Source organism: Felis catus, chromosome B4 (genome assembly GCF_018350175.1).
Source record: "Felis catus isolate Fca126 chromosome B4, F.catus_Fca126_mat1.0, whole genome shotgun sequence".
Classification (NCBI taxonomy): domain Eukaryota; kingdom Metazoa; phylum Chordata; class Mammalia; order Carnivora; family Felidae; genus Felis; species Felis catus.
Genome location: NC_058374.1, coordinates 32,693,751 through 32,713,337, shown reverse-complemented (window position 1 = coordinate 32,713,337; position 19,587 = coordinate 32,693,751). Strand labels below are relative to the sequence as shown.

At 42.3% G+C, this 19,587-nt stretch overlaps 1 protein-coding gene and 1 long non-coding RNA gene across 2 annotated transcripts; one reads left to right on the top strand and one right to left on the bottom strand.

Moving 5' to 3' along the window:
• Positions 1-382: 382 nt before the first annotated feature.
• GJD4 (gap junction protein delta 4) lies at positions 383-8,098 on the bottom strand. Its single transcript, XM_023256558.2, has 2 exons — positions 2,882-8,098; positions 383-1,452 (listed from the first exon to the last, which is right to left on the bottom strand). The coding sequence occupies exons 1-2, from the start codon at positions 2,943-2,945 to the stop codon at positions 407-409; spliced, it is 1,110 nt and encodes a 369-aa protein (XP_023112326.2). The 5' UTR covers positions 2,946-8,098; the 3' UTR covers positions 383-406.
• Positions 1,419-18,339, top strand: LOC111561305. The gene is made up of 2 exons (XR_002743724.2): positions 1,419-1,557; positions 18,117-18,339. It is a non-coding gene; the product is annotated as an uncharacterized LOC111561305 (long non-coding RNA).
• Positions 18,340-19,587: the final 1,248 nt, after the last annotated feature.

Sequence of the window (19,587 nt, the reverse complement as noted above, 5' to 3'; positions counted from 1 at the left end):
ATAATAACTCACATGAATGAGCTCTATTAATGTAAGGCAACGTGCTGTACATTAAGTACATACTATGGTGAAGGACAAGAGTGTCACATTAATCAGTCACCTGACACTCTCTAATTAATCATTTTAGCCTCCAGTCACATTGTCAAAAGCACAATGTCAAGTGCTTTGGTCAAGAGAAAGTATTATGTACATGAAATCTGTATCTTGAGGATTTGAGTCCCGCACAAAGTCCATGTATCCCATGCCGGCTCGCCTTTCTCTCCGCCGGTTGATGAGGATTTCACATGGGCCAAAGAGGATGTGCATCTTCGTGGGCCAGGTCTCCGTTTGGACTGGACTATGCACCCCCCTCCGCCCCCCCCGCCCCCCCCCCCCCCCCCGCCCCCGGCTGCCTGGCGTTCCCTCTTCAGACCCACTCGGACTTTCTGGATCTCGGGTTGGCGGGCCGGTAGGGGGGCTGCAGCTGACCGGACGGACAGCGCCGGGCCAGCCGGCTCTGAGGCGCTAAGGGGTGCTCCTCTGACCTTGTGGGACCCTCGTCCCTTGGGTCCCCGGAGGCCTCTCTGTGGGGCCTGCTCCCCGGCTCTTTGCAAGCCACGGCCAGCTTGTCGCTGGCTGAGGACATCACCTCACTGTCCTCTTCATCAGGAAGTCCCGTCCGCCCTGATGCGGCGGACTTGCGGCTGGGGCTGTCTGCACGCTCCCCTGCAGCCCACGGGCCGGGGTGGACGGACGCCCCCACCTCTGCCCACCCACCGCCGCCGCCGGCCACCTGACCTGGCCTCGAGCCCAGGCTCCGCGCAGGCCGTGGCCGGGGGAGAGGGGCGGCTGCGCGCCCGCGCGCGCTCGCCCTCCTGTGCACGCTGCACACGAGGTCCGCCACGCTGAGCACCAGAGACAGCGCGCTGACCGCCCACATGAAAAGCATCATAATGGACTTCTCCGTGGGCCTAGAGATGTAACAGTCCACCACGCTGGTGCAGGGAGAGTGCGTGCAAGAGAATCTCTTTGGGACCAAGAATCCAAATAGGAGGTAGTGCGAGGCACCAAAAGCTGCCTCGGTCAGCATCCGAAGAAAGAGGTGGACGATGTAGCCAGAGGAGAAGTCTGGCACGGTCAGGAGGCGCCACTCCCTATCCCCGGGGCTCAGGTCAGCAGGGTCAGGGCCCCCGGGGCCGCCGTCCGGCCCGCAGAGTCCGCGGGCGGCCAACACAGCCCCCCTGTGCAGCACGTAGACGCTGAAGACGGCAGAAGGGAGGAGCACGGACACACTCTGGATCAGCCAGAACCGCAGCTGGGACACCGGGGAGAAGATGTCATAGCAAACATTGGCGCATCCTGGCTGCAGGGTGTTACACACAAACCTCTCCTGCTCGTCCTGGTATACGGGGGAGCCTGCCAAGATGATCACCACCATCCTCAGCAGTATCATGAAGATAAGCCATACCTTCCCTAGAAAGGAGGAAGCAGGAAGGGCACCATCACCAGCATACGAACACATTTCCACCCAACACCATGTCTTAAGTATTTACAGGGTGGAGGCTGGAGAACTGAGAGGTCAGTAAGCATGTATTTTAGTCACCGCTACAGCCTCTGCTACTTAGCTCATCTGCCAAATATTTATGGAGCACTTGCAGTGTGTCAGGCGCTGTGCTGGGCTAGTTGTTTGTTAAAGGCTTTGAGATTTTAAAGAAGTGTTAGAGACTAAAGATGTTTGATTTGACTCCACTAATTCAGATTTGTGGTAATGTCTCCCGGACTGAAGCTTCTAGAAAGAAAGTTGAGCTGAGCAAATTAATGATGGAAGTAAGTTCTTATTCTCTATAGATAATAAGCTTTTGAAAGGCTGTTAGCACATTTGTGTAACTGTGTGTAGCTGCTAATTTTAATTTAGTGGTCTTTATTTATGATAGTGGTCCACAAGATCTTTACTGTTGCTTTATGGTCCTTGGAATCAAATTCCTTTAGCAACATTCAACTTTTCAGGTTTGTCAGTGACTCAGAATTCCTTTTCCTTCTATTCCAGTTGTTATGATATATTGAGATTCCTCTTTCTTCAATTTATCATGAATAAATGAGACCAACCTAGGAAATCAAAATAACCTCAAGTCCAATTTTCATGTCATGAGTTAACTCTTTCCTAACATGTTTAAGACTCAGTTAAAATAATCTGCAAATATTTTGTTTTGTGACAAGATGCAGAAAACATCACCTGACATCAGAAAAAGCACTGTTATAAACAAAGGCAGTTAAACTCAAAGAATAGAATTGTGTGATCAGGTCATTGACTCAAACTTGTAAGACCAAGTTGACTTTGTTTAAATTCTACAAAACAATGAGTAAGAAAAATATCAACCACTTCATGGGTATATTTTAATCCCTTACTCAATTCCTTTTTCCAGGAATTCCATACCTCTCTGAAAATTTAATACGTCTGCATCAAACTCAGAAATATTTATTACTTTCTTAAAAAAATAAACTAAACTTTGGATCTGGCTTGAAATACACAAGAGAAATTACTAATCTTTTACAAATTAAACTTCAAGAAAAAGATGAACAGGAAGAAAGTGTAATCAAGGCATTAATCTCTCTTTAATTTTTACTATACTGTTCCTTCTCCTGATAAAGTAGCCAAAGAAGAGTTACACAAACATACTACTTCCTTTTGCTTCAGTCCTTCAGGCTCAGTACCTGAATGTCAGCAAGAACAGGCCCCAGCAGAGAACACTCACATCCAAGCCTTCCTTAAATGATGGTAGAGCTGTGGCGTGATTAAAAGTAAAGCTTGAGCACACAGCTCCCTTTCTTCATGCAATAAACAGGCCAGGCAAAGTTATGAAAACAAAAACATAAGAGCTTTGGAGCTGTTTCCTATACTTACCCACAATGGTCATGTTGCAATTGAAGGTGATGAGAAGGAATCCCAGCAGGTCCAAACGTTCCATGCCTCCTAGCGTCAGAGACTCAAGGTTGTTGGAGACATTGGAAGCCTGTGTTCTCCAAGAAAGTGGAAAATCTTTGCTGGAATAAATGTATCTTCCCTACAAAAGACTTAAAGATGAGAGCTGCAGATATAAAAGGAAAGCTTGGAGCCCAGGAACGGGGTGGGCGGTGGGCGATTTTTCCATCTCTGAGTTGAGATAGCCCTGAGCTGTCCTCTGAGGCAAAGCGTTCTTGACAACTGCAGTGACCAGAAGACAGCAGGAGTCGTCTCTCATTGTGGGTTATTCTTACCCTCTTGGGACATTCCAGGCCCGTGGCAGTGCTCACATGTCTCTACTGGGAGAGCCAGATGCTTCAGGATATAATAGAAGCTACTACATTTAACCCAAGAAAGAAACAGTTCTGTTAACTGGCTAAGGAAATTTCGCCACTAAAAAGGTGTTTTCTCCTTGCAAACATTCCATAACCCCTTCACCTGTTAAAGAAGCATTAAAATATTCATGTTTTGTCTTCTCTATGAAGCATAAGCCATCTTAACTCTGGCATGCTAGGGTCTGGCCCTCATTCTGAATTCCTACACCATGGATAAAAGCATAAGTCTGCATCTCAGACATGTGTCCCAACTTTAGGCTGCGACTCAGTGACTCTCTAGCTATTTCCTGTTTCGATGAGTGATGAGAGCTTTTTACTTGGATACAAAAGGCCTGGGTACAAAGCCTGGGGCAGCTACCTGGTCAGTGGGGGAAGTCACTGAATCTCCCTACATAACCTCATAAGGATCAGGATCCCTACATTAGGAAGAATCATGCTGTTTCATTCAGGGTTTGTGGGAGGAAGACACAAAATGATGATGTTGAGAGCACCTAGCATGTAGTGGGTGTGCAACACTCAAATCACTGGAATTTCCATCCCTAACTGGCCCCCAACACCTTCATAGATTGCGTCTTCCTTTTGTCTCTCCCAGCCCCATCTAGCCAGGGCTGCTCCCGTTGAATCAGCTTAATAAATGTCCATTAAATTTGTAATAAAGTATCACCGTCTGGACCTGCTGACATCAATCACAGTTGCATCAAAATCCTCTCGTGGCTGTCACCTTTATAGCTAGGAGGAACCCATCTTGCAAGGCTGGGGATCTATCATCAGGCTGGAAATTGTGAACTTTAAAAGGAATGATTTCAATTTTCCATGAAAGCTATTCTTTTATTCCCATCTTTTCTTCATTTCTGATCTATTCTTGACTTTAGTAATATCCCTAAAAAGATTCCCAGAAGAGGAGTACAACAAAGCTACTTTCATCTTTATTCACATGACACATTTCCACCCACAGAAAACATTTTGACCCCCTTAAAAGGCACAGTAGTTTTGCTATATTTTAGTCAAATGCTTCAACATGAACAATGAAATTTAGAGAAATTGTAGTTAAGTAAAAAATATTGAAATAGCCATGTGGTTCCAGTATAAAATAAAGGAAAATATCTTTGCTTCCTAATAGACTGTTTGTGACACTGCTTAAAATCTGAAATATCAGGAAACTAATTTCTGAATTTTGCTGTGTGATATAAAATAACCTATTCTGAATGCAGAATAAAATAGAATTTTACAACCTCAAGTAAATCACTATAGCTTTTGATGCCTTAGTTTTCTCATCAGTAAAGCAGAAAAAAAATGCGTTCTTTGCCTACACCAAGTCACTGTGATATACAAAATAAAATCACAGACATTAAAATGATTTAAAAATATAAAGAATCGGGGCACCTGGGTGGCTCAGTCAGTTGAGCTTCCGACTTTGGCCCAGGTCATGATTTTGAGGTTTGTGAGTTCAAGCCCCAGCTCACTGCTGTGAGCCTGTCTGTGCAAAGCGCTCTTCAGGTCCTCTGTCCCCCTCTCTCTGCCTTCCCCCACCTTGTGTTCTCCCCAAAATAAATATTTTTTAAAATAATTTAAAAATTAATAAAATAAAAACAAAGTATTACTTACGCATCTCAGGGTCTACTCCTCTGGGTTCCTGCCCTTTGTCTATCCCTTTGCTCCCATGGCATCTTCTGAAAAGGTAACACTGCCTGTCTCTCTCCACCCTTATCTGTTTTCATCTTGCTTCTCTAAGTCCATGTCATTTCCATTCTTTGCCTTTTTCCTACTAGAAGATATTTTTGCTCTGCCTGGAAATTTAAACCCCAGTGGCTGCCAGAAGCAAGATGTGAACAAAAGAGGAGAAGGACAGCATGTGTGGAGCATCAAATACATGGCTCTCCATAAAATTATCCCAGCCCCCAGTCCCAGCCTTCCCAACCTTCCAGACCCAGCGCCAGTGACAGGACATGGATTCTGGCTGACTTTGAGGCCAGCCTCCTGAGGGACATCTGCTGCAGCCCTGTTGCCAGACCTGGCGGACAAAGTGGCCAATATGTATGAAGCCCGAGGTTTTTTCTTAGACTTGGATCCTATGCCTGGAGCCTTAGCAGCCATACAGAGATGAAAACCAGGCAGGACATTGTGGTCTTCATCTGCACCAGCCGTCCAATGAAGTATGAACACTATGTGGGTGAGAAGTCCTGCTGAGTGGACAATCACCTGGGGCCTTAGTTTGTGGAGTGAATTATCATGATGGACAAGATGATGGTGTTGGGGGACCTGGTCACTGAAGACAAAGACACTATCTGAGGCCAAGAGGACACCCCAAGCAGGGAGCACATCTTGTTCACCTGCTACCACAACCAGTACCAGGCCCTGCCTCCCACAAGGAGACAGCAGCTCTCCTGGAGTGACACCTGGAGGGAGATCATAGACAGCAAGCCAGGGGCAGGGACAGTGGAGAGTAGCTGAAGGAAGGGAAGGCAGGCCAGCAGGGCACCCCAGCAGAGCTCAATGACAGAGGGCAGTGTCATAGCGGTGGCCCCCAGCACTGTGGAGCAGGGTGACACAGCGACCTCCGTTCTCACAGTTAGCCACCTGGAACGTTGCAAGATGGTTGGCAAGGAAACATGATGGGAAAATCACTTTAGGGAACTTTTTCATAAAACACTTTGGTTCAAAAAAAATTATCCTGGAATCAACAAGGAGATTTCCATTTGAGTGACTATAGAGCAGACAAAAGCTTTTGGAGAGTACTGTGATCAACCCAATGGAAAGGAAATCCAGTGGGAGTCAGGGACATGGATATGGCTGAATTGCACAAGATGCCAACCTGGAATTTGTTCACAAATGAACTGAGTCAAAAAGAAAGAGAACTACAGAGTCACATGCTATTCACCCTTGGCACACCTCCCTCTAGCTTAATGATGTTGCCAAATTATTTAGGCCGGAGTTTTACCATCTATAAATTAGAGATGATACTTTGTTTACAGAGTTGTTGAGAATTAGGATTAATTTAAATGAGGTTCTAGCACATTATGTGGCCTATAAGAGGCTCTCAATAAATAACTACAGTCATTTCTCATTTTTCATGGTAGATATATTCTATAAAGTGGCCACAAACACTGAATTAAAGATTGCTAGGGACTCCTAAGGGAAATGCAGAGTTGGTCTGGTCACAACATTTCAGTCAATACAAAGCTTTGTTTTATGTGGGTTTCTATTAAAAGACAACTTATTTAACATACGTTTTTATATATATTTAATATAGTTGGCTCATTAACATTGAACTCAAGGCTTATAGCGCTGTAACTCATGCCTGACTGAAGCTCAACTAGCACATGTATTTTTCTCTGTGAGGCTCATTACAGACTTCTTGCAGTTGGGAATATTAGCATTTCAGCACTGTGTTTTGGGGGGGCATTTTAAACAGCAAAATCACTAACAGAAAGCACAAAAATTTGAAAACTTTGCCATTAAGTGGACGCCCCCCCCCAAAACAAAAAAAGCTTGTTTACAGTTACTGAAACAAGAAGGCAGCCCGTCACCACCATGTTCTTCCTTGGCTGGAAACATGCACGTGGGTGACAAACTCTTCAGTGCTCTGTGCATGTCCACAAATAACCATGACAGCCCCTTCGTGATTCTGTGGTTACAAATAAATTGTAGCAATTAGGCAAATTCACAAGTAAAGAATCCATGAATAATGAAGATTGACTAATAATAGGGATCTGCTAGAGGAGAGAAGCTGGGGCTGATAAAGTGTCCATTCAGAAGCACAGTGTGACTCTAGCAGCCCCAGGGGCTGCAGAGTCAGAAGAGGGAGGGGTCAAGGCACGGACCCCACCCATCCCACACCTGCTTCAGTCAGAACACTTTTCCACTTCTGTCTTCATTACTGTTTATGTTTTGGCCAAGAAGGCAGCCTAGTATTAAGGTTTAGAACACAAGTTCTGGAGTCTGACAGCCTGGATAAAATTCTAGTTTCTTGACTGTGTGGCCTTGGGAAATTACTTACTTTCCTCATTGTAAAATAACATTATCTAACCCCTACCCTAGAATGTGAAGAACAAATGAGAAAAACCTAAAGCACATAGAACAGTGTCTAGCCAATGATGTGTACTCAAACTATTCATCTTTATTCTTACTATCCCAAGAATCAGGCACCAGTGAAGGAAGGCAGGGGTCTCGTAGTGGCTTTTCCTCCGGAGGATGGGTGCCCCAGGGCCCTGATCAGCCGGCCCAGAAACCTGGCCGGAGAAGGGTATTTTTCCTCTGAGACTCATAGGTAAATGGCTTGTAGGGAAATAGAATTCAGCTTCTTGAGGACTTGGAAATGATGGCATCTGTCTTGTTTTGGTGTGTGTGTGTGTTTAAGGAATAGATTATCTAATTTGAGAAATGAAGGTTTTCATTGTTCTCAGGATTTAAATGACTTATTCGGGATTGTGGCTAGAAAGCAAAGGTTCAGTAGCTGCATCAATACAACAGACTAATTATGCCAGCAGTCACACATCATCTGCATATGTAAATCTAGTAACAAAATTGATTATAACCACTTACTTTTCTGACAATATAAACATAGGTAATCTAGGGTGAGCCAGCTATGTGTAGACCTTCTACCACCTGTATCCACATACTCCCCCACACTAGATTTACAGCTAAAAATTAACAACCTAGGCAACAGGAGATCCTGAAGAACACATACAAGATGGAAATGTTCTTCTGGTAGGAATTTCCTACTCCTATGGTCCCAGAACTGTCATTCTTTTTTTTTTTTTAAGTTTATTTCTTTACTTTGAAAGAGACAGCGACAGCATGAGTTGGGGAGGGTCAGAGAGAAAGATTCCCAAGAAGACTCTGCACTCTCAGTGCACAGCCCAATGCAGGGCTCGAACTCACGAACCATGAGATCATGACCTGAGCTGAAGTCAAGAGTCAGATGCTTAACCGACTGAGCCTCCCAGGCTCCCCCCACCCGCCGAAGCTGTCATTCTCAAATTGTATTTTTTAGCTACAGTTCAACTCCACTGCTTTTGGGAAGGGAGACAGATGTCTTCTCTCTACCAAGATGGCATTGACAGTGTCCCCTGGAGTTTGTTTTGCGGCACTTAAGCTGGTTCTTATAAGCAGAGAGGTGTGACTTCTCTCCCAAAGGAAGAAAAAAGTTTCAGGACAGATTTTCTTTGTGAAGAAGTGAAAGTCTCCATCATAAGCTTGCCTTATGTTCACAGATCTTGGGAAGTATATTAGAACAGTCTTCCTGAGTGCTATGGTTTAAATGTTTGTGTCCCCCGAAGATCCGTATGTTCAAATCCTACCCCCAAGACGATAGTATTAGGAGCAGGACACAGCAAAAAAAAATGGCTTTCTTTGAGCCAAAACCTTCCTCTAACTAGACACCAAATCTGCCAGCAACTTGACCTTGGACTTCCAGCCTCCAGAACTGTGAGAAATAAATATTTATTGTTTATAAGCTACATAGTTTATGGTATTTTGTTATAGCAGCACAAATGGACTAAGAAACTCAGATGTCAGTTGAAATCAAATCCAATGGATTTTCTCACCCTCCCAAAGGAGTCATCCTCTACTCATTATTGTTACTATCAATGCCTTTTGATTTACTGATGCCTTTCAAAATATTGTTTATAGTGTGATGAACACAGTTATGTCAATAAATATTTACTGGGGCACCTGGGTGGCTCAGTCAGTTAAGTGTCTAACTTCAGCTCACGTGATGATCTTGTGGTCTGTGAGTTTGAGCCCCACATCTGGCTCTGTGCTGACAGCTCAGAGGCTGGAGCCTGCTTCGGATTCTGTGTCTCCCTCTCTCTCTCTTCCCCTCCCCTGCTCATGCTCTGTCTCTCTCTCAAGAATAAATAAACATTTTTAAAAAAATTTTTAAAAATATTTACTGAGCACCTACTATGTCTCAGGCACTGTTCTAGGCACTGGGGAAATGGCAGAGAATGAAGCAGATGAACATTTCTTCCCTCATTGAACTTCCATTCTAATGGAAAGAACTGACAATAAACAAGATAAACATCATCAGCAAAATAAATTAATTAGATAGTGATAAATGTTAAGGAAAAGAATAAAACAGAGAAGGAAGTCGAGGATGTCAAGGTTTAATGGGGTAGCCACCTCCTTAAGAAGAGCACATTTGAACAAAGACTGAAGCAAGTAAAGGAGGGAGCCACACAGATATCCTGATCCACAAGTCCTTCCTGATTAGTTTCTATTCTCCTTTCTACTTACCCTGGGCTTCTGCCACATAACACATTTTGAGAGTTACTACATGCCCAAAAATCCTTTCCAGGGTGAACATGTGGACCATACTACCTAGTACAACCTTTCAGTAACATCATTTAACATTTCGGTCACAGAATGAAGCATTAGAGCCACACTACAGAACAGGGACGAGGCACACAGTGGAACTATTTCTAATTGTCCATGCTGTTTTCTCATATGGCCACTGCAGGTGTCTAATGGGGGTCTGCACTTGCCACAGATACGCCTATTCCTTTCACTGCTGGCGTTTGTTTTCAGAGTCAAATCAGCTAAAAATTATCCATCAAAGCAGGTGCTGGTAGTCAAAGAGGTAATAGGATGGAAATAACACAGACTTTGCGGTTAGAAGAATTAGGTTCAGTCCTGGTTCCAAGAACTTCACCAGTGTTTGGTCTTGAACAAATATCAACGTATCTGAGCTTGGTTTGTTATCTTCAAAAGGGAGATGATAATATCCACTTCATGGAGTTGAAGATTCATTCATTTCAAACATATTGAGGGGCACCTGGGTGGCTCAGTTCAGTGTCCAACTCTTGATTTTTGCTTAGGTCATGATCTCACAGTTTGTGAGTTTGAGCCCTGCGTTGGGTTCTGTGCTTGGGATCCTCTCTCTCCCTCTCTCTCTGCCTCTCCCCAGCTCTCCCTCTCTCTCTCTCTCTCTCCTCCCTCTCTCTCTCTCTCAAAATAAACTTTTTTAAAAAAGGTATCAAACACCTACTAAGAACTCTGCTAAGTGTTGGGAATATAATTGAGAAAAAGCTAATGGGCTCCTGCTTATGGCAGAAAGATAATTTTAAAATGCAATAAGTGAGCAATTACAGTCAAGTGTGATGGATACAGCATAAGGAAAGTATGGAGTGCTGCTTTGTGGGAACACATGGAAGAGTACCCAACTCACAGGCGCATTAGAGAAGGGCACCAGAAGAGGTCTCTTAGCTAGGATCTGAGGGCAGTTATGAGGAAGTCACCAAATTCCTCCCTGATTTCATGATTTGCCTTTATTATTTTGGAAAAGGTAGTGGAAAATTAGAAAATAAAAGTTATATTGTTAGCGACCAGAAGTAAAGATCTCATCACCTTCACAGAGTTGATCCATAAATAGGAGTCACTGATCAGACCCAAAGGGGCAAATCTTTGTCCTCAACAAAGAGCTAATTATTAAGCTAGTTAACTCTGTGTTCAGTCTAGAAAGGAAAGAACAAAATTAAAATTGCATCTTGAACACAAATGTTTCAGGATTTCTTCTTTAAAGCTCTCTAGAAATAGAGAATACTGGTCTCTTACATATTTCATTTAAGGAGATTTTCAGAATTGCATTGCTTGGGAAAATAAGAGACTATACGTTCAGCTCCATTCTGGACATCACCTGGAGAACTTACACCTTAAACTCACATGTCCAAACTAGGTGAATGACACCAAGATCCACCTCAGCCAAGGCAAAATCACAGCACTCAACTTGCTTTAAACACTTTTTTTTAAAAAAAAAATTACACTGCTTAAAGCCCTTCAGCGTCTCCCCATAGCTTCCAGGATGATGTCAAGTAGAGCTCACCAAGCCCTGTGAGACCTGGCCTCCTCTCTCCCCAACTCAGCATTCTGCTTGCCAAAACACCCAAATTTCTTGCAGCTCCCATGATCTAGTTGACTCTGACACCTGCCGCAGCTGTTTCCTACATATAGAGCATCTTATCTCCTCTCTGGCTGGCTTCCAGAGACAGCCTTCTCCTCCGCTCAAGACTACCTCTTTCATGCTCACATAACATCCTGTGCTTATGCTCATGCGTGTAATATCAATTGGACAATATCGCTGCACAATATCAATTGTTTATGCATGCCCCTGCCCACCTCTCTGCCCCACCACCTTAGCTCCCTCAAGATCACAACTAAACTCCAGTTCTCCTTACTGTCCAGAGATCTTCCTTTACCCTCATTGCTTCTCAGCTGAGCATCAGTTCAACTTAGCAATCAAGAGTAGAAAGAAATACAATAGAATAATGTGGATTTGAGTCTTAGACCCATCACTTATTCTGGGTTTTATTTCCTCAGTTGTAAAACAGGGATAACAATAGCACCTACCTCTTAGGCTGTTAAGAGAAGGAAACAAGATGAAACATGTAAACTGCCTGGCACAGTGGAAACATTCAATAAATGGTAGCTATAATTAAAATCACTTTTTCTTGTCTCTCCTACTTCTTTCACCTCATTTTTTTTTTTTTTCATAAAGGGCTGGCCTTTTTTGGCCAACCAGCCAGAGTGGTTCTTTCCCTTTGCTCAATGAACAGGGAAGTCACAGCACATCGGAGGTACTTTGAACACTTCCTGACTCAATTTTCCTTGGCATTGGACATTTGTCATCAACCATTTTGTCCCAACTTTTCTGTGTGGAAGGAAGGGAGGAAGACACTGGGTGGCTGTGACTGTGACTGTCGTGTAAGCTCAGTGTTAGATGAATAAAGAACAAACCAGTTCATGCCCCCCTGCCCCCACTTCACGTTTCTCTCTGTTCTTTGCCATGAAATACTAGAAGGGGGCATGAAGGAATTTGATCTATTTTAAAACTCACAACTGTTACATGCTAACCCTCCAAGCATTCACAACCTCTTTGATTTGTGACAAGTGATTAGCCTGTTTGTTATAAGTGAAGGATATATTCAGAACCCTAGACAGTGGTGTCTCAAAGAGCAGGCGACAGTTAATTTGTCTCTGAGCCAATATCCTACCCAGCACACTGGCAATTTGAGAGACAGGGGGATCTCCTCAGGCAGTCTTTTTTAACTCAGGTTTTCTCTTAAGGAACAAAATGAAAGGAAGGTATGGAATATCCATTTCATTTGCTCCAATGCAGTTGGTACAGCCAGGACCTCCACAGAAACCAGCCGTGCAATTACGAAGCTCTATTTCCATATGAAAGTGAAGACAAACAACAAAGCAGAAAAATTAAGTGTGAGGATAATGGACAAGAGTTTAAAATAGAATGACTGGGTGATAATGCAGAGTTGGATCAGGCGCCTTCAACCGTCAAGAATATCACTTTTTAAAAAATTTTTTTAATGTTTATTTATTTTTGAGAGAGAGACAGAGTGCAAGCGGGGGAAGGGAGAAAGAGAGGGAGACACAGAATCCGAAGCAGGCTCTAGGCTCTGAGCTGTCAGCACAGAGCCCGACATGGGACTCAAACTCACGAACTGCAAGATCATGACCTGAGCTGAAGTCAGTCTCCCAACTGACTGAGCTACCCAGGCGCCCCAAGAATATCACTTTTATATTGAAGAGTGTGATTTGGGTGACAGTAGGGGACAGCTCAGAGGAAACAAACAGCACTGTGTCCTTCCTACGTGCCAGGCTGACCTGGCCAGTGTACGCACATTCCTTTATTTTTTTTAAGTTTTTACTTAACTTCCAGTTAGTTAACATACAGTGTAAAAATAGTTTCAGATGTACAATGTAGTGATTCAACAATTCCATACAACACCTGGTGCTCATCACAAGTGCATTCCTTAATCCCCATCACCTATTTCACCTTCCTGGCACCACACCTCTATCTACTGATAATCAGATGTTCTCTATAGTTAAGAGTCTGTTTCTTGGTTTGTCTCTCTTTCTCTTTTTTCCCCTATGCTCATTTGTTTTGTTTCTTAAATTCCACATATAAGTGAAATCATATGTTGTTTGTCTTTCTCTGAATGACTCATTTCGCTTAGCATAATACTCTTAACTCTACCCATGTTGTTTCAAATGGCAAGACTTCATTCTTTTTTATGACTGAGTAATATTCCACCATATATATGCCACATTTTCTTTACCCATTCATCAGTAGATGGACATTTGGGCTGTTTTCATAATTTGGCTATTGTAGATAATGCTGCTATAAACATCAGGATGCATGTATCCCTTGAATTAGTATTTTTGTATTCTTTGCATTAGTATCTTTGTATTCTTGTAAATACCTAGTAGTGCAATTACTGGATTGTAGGATAGTTCTATTTTTACCTTTTTGAGGAAACTCCATACTCTTTTCCAGAATGGGTGCTCCAGTTTGAGTTCCCATGAATAGTGCAAGAATGTTCCACTTTCTCCACATCCCTACCAACATCTATTGTTTCTTGTGTTGTTTTTAGCAATTCTGACAAGTGTGAGGTGATATCTCATTGTAGTTTTGATTCACATATTCCTTTATTTGATGGCTCAAGTTTACCCAGCTAGTAGGTGGAAGAACAGGAACTTGAACCCAGGTCCTGACATCAAAGCTCTTCACCCTTTACCCCCATAAGAGTGCTATGGTCCCAGCTGTGAGGGAGCTATGAGAGAAGACTGGAGGAGTTTTAAAATTTTGCTTTGTTCTTTTTTTTCTTCACTAAAGAAGGTAATGGAGAGCTTGTTGAGTGAGGGTTCCATTCAACAATAATAATACCATCTACTCTGTGCCAGATACTGTGTCCAGATACGGATATAGTGAATTTAGACACAGCCCTTCCCACTAAGGGGAAGGAGGCAGACAAATACAATCCTAACAGGAAGAACAATGAGCAACTTCCCAGATTCCAGAAGATCTAAGACATGGTCATATAAGTGTAATAAATGATAAGGCCTACAATAGAGGTATAAGGTGAGCATTAAGGAGAGAACTAGTATTTGGAGTATGTGTGTATGTGTATGTGTACAGACCCATGAATGAAGTATGTTATAGATGAAGAAAATGAGGCTCCATGATGTTTCATGACTAAGACCACACAGGTTGTAGTGGCAAGGCTGGGATTCTTTCCCAATTCATTTGACTCCAAAGTACATAGTCTTTCCACAATACAAATAAATGGAAGCAACTGGGAAACCTGGGAACTTCATAGAGAAGCTCTCATTCCCAGGCAACACCAAATGAGGCTTCTCTTTTGGGCAGTTCCTTTCTGGAACTAGGTAAGATCTGGCAGGTTTGTGGTAAGCTACTTTAATCTTTCTTGGAAAGAAGTGGCATAAATAAATTCAATCATTGATTAAAAGGCAACAAAGAGCCCTTCTTAGCTGAGTTTGGATTTATGGAAAAGCTCATTTAGGGATAATCCATTCTAATCCCAATACTACCTCTAGGCAGTTTTCTTGGGAAACATGACTGAATTTTAAAAGATTAAATTGTGGGTATAAAGTGGATTTTTAAGAATGATTTTTCCCAAGGAGTGGCTCCTTTGTCTTCTTAAGTGGGACTGGTTTAATTAACTATAATGGGCGTGAATCACCCTGAGAACTTATCTTTTTTTTTTTTTTTCTCAAATGTATTTTACTAATGTGAGTGTAGAGGACTCACTGTTTGCTTCCAATGGGTAGAAAGCAGGGTAAGGAGACCATAGAAGCTCACTGCAAGCCTTACGGGGACCCAATGATCCTCCACCAGGTTCCCCGTTCTGAGGGTTATAGCTGAACCTAGAAGAAAGGTCAACTGGGAATCTGGTGGAGGATCATTGTTAGTGTTAATACCAGAGATCTACTTTAGGGTCCTCATAAGGTCACTTGGGCATAGGAGAGATGACTAAGTAGCTACTAAAATGTTTTTAAGACCAGGAACTAATACCTGGAGATGGGAAACAGCCAACAAGAGCTTAATGATGTGTTTGATTCAAAAATTGAAAGGCAGAAATTTAAGAAAGAATACATGAGACATATGTTTTAATCTTTTAATTACTGTGTGTGTGTGTGTTCTGTATTTCAACCTTATTGTGAACTCCTTGAGGTCAAAGCCAAATCTGTTAAACTGTTTTTCTGTCACCCCAGTAATGCCTTAGGATAGTTTACTCAGTAAACCTATGGTGGCAAAGATAACTTTGAAAATAGCCACGTAGTATTTCCTTTTTTAATTTAAAATGGCAGCTATAGATGTCATTTCCTGATTGACTACTTTTATGAAATTTTGTTATCAGGTGCATACCTATTAGGATTTTTATGTCTTATTGATGAATTGACCCTTTTATCATTATGAAATGTCCTTCTTGATCTCTAGTAATATTCCTTGTCCTGAAGACTATTTTCCAGGTGTTAATATAGTCATTTTCCTCATCATAGTTGTTTTCTCTTAAATTCTTGAGTTTATTTAGAATAACTTGTCTTACAGTCTTTATCTGCTAATTCCATTATCCAGATCTATTATTCCTGGCTCTATTAATACTGACTGATTTCTCTCCTCATTGTGGGTCACCTTTTCCTGCTTCTTCACATGTCTAGTTACTTTTATTGAATGCTGGACATTGTGTGTGTTACATTGTTGAACGTCTGGATTTTATTTTCCTTCAAAAAGTATTGAATTAATTTTACAGGTAGTTAAGCTATTAGCTTGATCTTTCTGAGGCTTATTTTAAGCTTTGTTAAAGTGGATCTAGTTTCGCCCTACTATGAGGGTATTACATTTCTAAAGTTTTTACTGAATATTCCCTTGTTTAACAAGGTAACTTCAGTTTGGCTGGCCAGAATTTAAGTGTCTCTCTACCCTATGCAAGGTCTAGGAATTGTTCAGTTTAAAGCTTCCATTTACTGACCTTATGGAGTTTTGCTCTTTGCATTTGTAGCTTAGCATTTAGCCAAAGACTCAAGGGAACTTGTATGCACATTTCTGGAGTTCTCCCTTTTCTCTGGTATCTTGTCCTATACCCTCCAGCTGTGTCAGTCTCCCCAAACTCTAATCTCTGTCTTCTCAACTCAGTGAGACCTCCAGACTCTGTTTGGGTTTTCCCTGCATACAGTCCAAAAAATTGCTTCCAGTTAAAAAGCTGAAGTAATTGTAGACTGAAGCAATTATAGGGTTTACTTCATTTTTTCCCCTAATGTCAGAGATTGCAGTCCTTTGCTGCCTATTTTCAACAACTGAAAACTTTCGCTTCGCATATTTCATCCAGCCTTTTTAGTTATTTACAGTGGGAGATCTAGTTCAATAACATTTATTCTGTCATGACTATGGGCAGAAACCTTACTTAATCTGTGCCAACCTTGACCCCAATTTCCCTTTACTCTGGGGACATAGAGAAAGAGCAATATCCTCCCCACCCCCCATTTATTCTTGCTATATGGATATGTGTATTTGCTGCCAGGACTCTGCAAGTAATCTGATCTGAAGTATCCTAACCAGGCCATGAAAATGATAGGTAAACCTGGTTATAATCACATATGGAGCAGAATGAGTATCTTTTAGGAAGAAAAATGAAAAACAATGGAAGAGGAGGAAGAACAAAGGGAAGAGACTGCAAAGAGAAAAAATCACAAAAGAAGAACAGATAAGAAAAAGAATAAGATTTTAAATCACCATGAATTAAGTTTTTTAATTTTTTTTTACATTTATTTATTTTTGAGAGACAGAGAGAGACAGAACACAAGTGGGGGAGGGGCAGAGATAGAAGGAGATACAGAATCCGAAGCAGGCTCCAGGCTCCGAGCTGTCAGCACAGAGCCCGATGCGGGGCTCGATCTCATGAACTGTGAGATCATGACCTGAGCCGAAGTCAGATGCTTAACTGACTGAGCCACCCAGAAGCCCCACCATGAATTTTTTCAGAAGAATAACACTTCTGCCTATAGTCTTGTGGCTCACCAGGGGTGCTATGAGCATTGAGGCACAGATTAGAAAAAAGGTTCAAAACATTTCTGCTTTTATCATTTCATTTTCTTCATTTTACAAGGAAGGACAGATCTCTTAAGACAGTGAAAAGATATCTTTATAATAAGACAGTGAAAAAATAATGATAGTGAAATATTTTAACTTAAGAATTTAAGTTATTAAATGAAGACAGTGGATTTTGGCAATGGAATGAAGATAGGTATGGAGTGCTGGAGATGTCAGTGAATTGAGCCTGTTTCTAGATAAATATTCTAGCTGTGCCAGATAACACAGTTAACACATTTTAGCTCCTTTGAGCTTCCATAGCAAAATGGCTTACTATGTGTAGTCTATGACATCAGTAAATAATCCACCCTAAAAGGCAACAGGTATTGAGTTCTTCTTACTTGTATTTCTTGTTTTGTTGTTTATTTATTTATTTTGAGAGACAGAGAGTGTGTGTGCACATGCACGAGCAGGGGTGGGCAGAGAGGGAGGGAGAGAGAGTCCCAAGCAGGCTCCACACTGTCAGTGCAGAGCCTGATACAGGGCTTGATCTTCTGAACCATGAGATCATGACCTAAGCTGAAATCAAGAGTCCAGTGCTTAACCAACTAAGCCAGCCACCCAGGTGCTCCCTTATTTGTGTTTCTAATTTTTTACTTGAATTCCAGACTTAGCTCTTTAGAAACAAAGTCCATACTGTTGCCATAGTTGCCAGAGTTATCAAAGTTGAGGGTATTTTTCTGACAAAAGAGAAATGGCTGGAAATTAAATGTGTTTTTGTTGTTGTTTTGTTTTTTGGCTCAATGGGAAAAAAATGCTGTTATTCAACAAGAATCCTCAGCAATGGACCGAATAGGTTGGGAATTGCAGGGGATTTCCTAGGAGTGTTTTCTACCAGTTCTCAAGGACAACCAAAATGTAAAACTAGTTTCCTGTTTATCCCTCTTTTTGTTAGATTGGAACATGGAGACAGACCAGAAGTTGAAGATGTGAAAAGATGTCTCAAAGTACAACTGTTTCAAATGGTCATTAGGAGCAATTTAAGTGACCAAGGATAGTATGTGCATGAGCTTCTGACATTAGCTACGTGGATGCTTCCTCTATTCAGAGCTGAGTAGAGAAAAGCCTTTCCCTAAAGGATGATTTCAGGCAAGAATTTATTTTAGCTATCAACATGAGAGTTTGCTGAGTTTTCCTATCAAGCCCACCAGTCTCTTTATCTCAGAAGGAGGTAACACGCATTGATTCTAAACTAGTTAAGGGACAATTGGCAGATGTGGGGTGGGAGTACATATCCTGAACCACACTCAAAACTAGGTTGAGAGCAGGGGTATGCCTGTGCCTCCCTTCAAGTGGTGCTCTTAAAGTATCTATGACAAGTGGAGCCCTTATTAAAAATGACATTTATGGGGGTGCCTGGGTGGCTCAGTCGGTTGAGCATCTGACTTCGGCTCGGGTCATGATCTCACGGTTCACAAGTTCAAGCCCCGCATCCAGCTCTGTGCTGATAGCTCAGACCCAGCCTTCCTGGGATTCTGTGTCTCCCTCTCTCTCTGCCCCTCCCCTGCTCATGTTCTGTCTCTTTCTCTCTCAAAAATAAACTCTTTTTAAAAATTTAATGAAATTTGTGATATAGGGGAGCCAGAGAGCACAGCAGCTGCAGTGTGGCTGGGCTCAGTCCTCCTCTGAGTGCCCTCTGTTCACTGACTGCCATTCTGAAGTTCAAGCTAGGCAGGAGGTTCAGATAACCTTGGCAATGGCAGCATCAGCAAGTGACAATGGATGGAAGGGGATGTGTGTTATCTTCAGATGGGGAAGACAGCATGACTACTGCCATCTAAGTACTTATAATCTCATAAGAAAGAGAGAAGCACACCTTCCCAGGCAGCATTGGTAGAGCAAAAACAGACCTCAGAAGTCATTGGCTCATCTAAAGGAATTCTTCAGACATTAAGAAGCAAAAATGAAATTAAGAAAATTGTTATGGGCTAAATTGTGTATCCCCAAAATTCATATGTTGAAGCCCTAACCCCCAATACCTCAGAATGTGACTGAATTTGGAGATGGAAGCTTTAAAGAGGCAATTAAGTTAATGAGGCCATTGGGATGGGCCCTCACCCATCCAACCAGTGTCCTTAAACAAAAGGTTAGGATATACACCTATGATGCAGGAACACAGAACAAGACCACAAGATGCCATGGGGAGATGGCAGCCATCTACAAGTCAAGGAGAGAGGCCTCAGAAGAAACCCCCAAAACTGTGAGAAAATGGATTTCTGTTGTGTAAGCCCCCCAGCCTGTGCTGCTTTGTTATGGTGGCCCTGGCAAACTGATATAAAGAGTAAAGGGATTTGTCCAAGTTCACATTAGAATTTGGAGTCAGAGCTCTGAATCTTCCAGAACTGTGGTCTTCCCATTTAACCACA

Coding starts and splice junctions, on each gene's coding strand:
- GJD4 (XM_023256558.2), bottom strand. CDS start 2,945: ATGGAACGTTTGGACCTGCTGGGATTCCTTCTCATCACCTTCAATTGC. Junction 1,453..2,881: donor TTGCAACATGACCATTGTGG/GTAAGTATAGGA, acceptor CCTCCTTTCTAG/GGAAGGTATGGCTTATCTTC.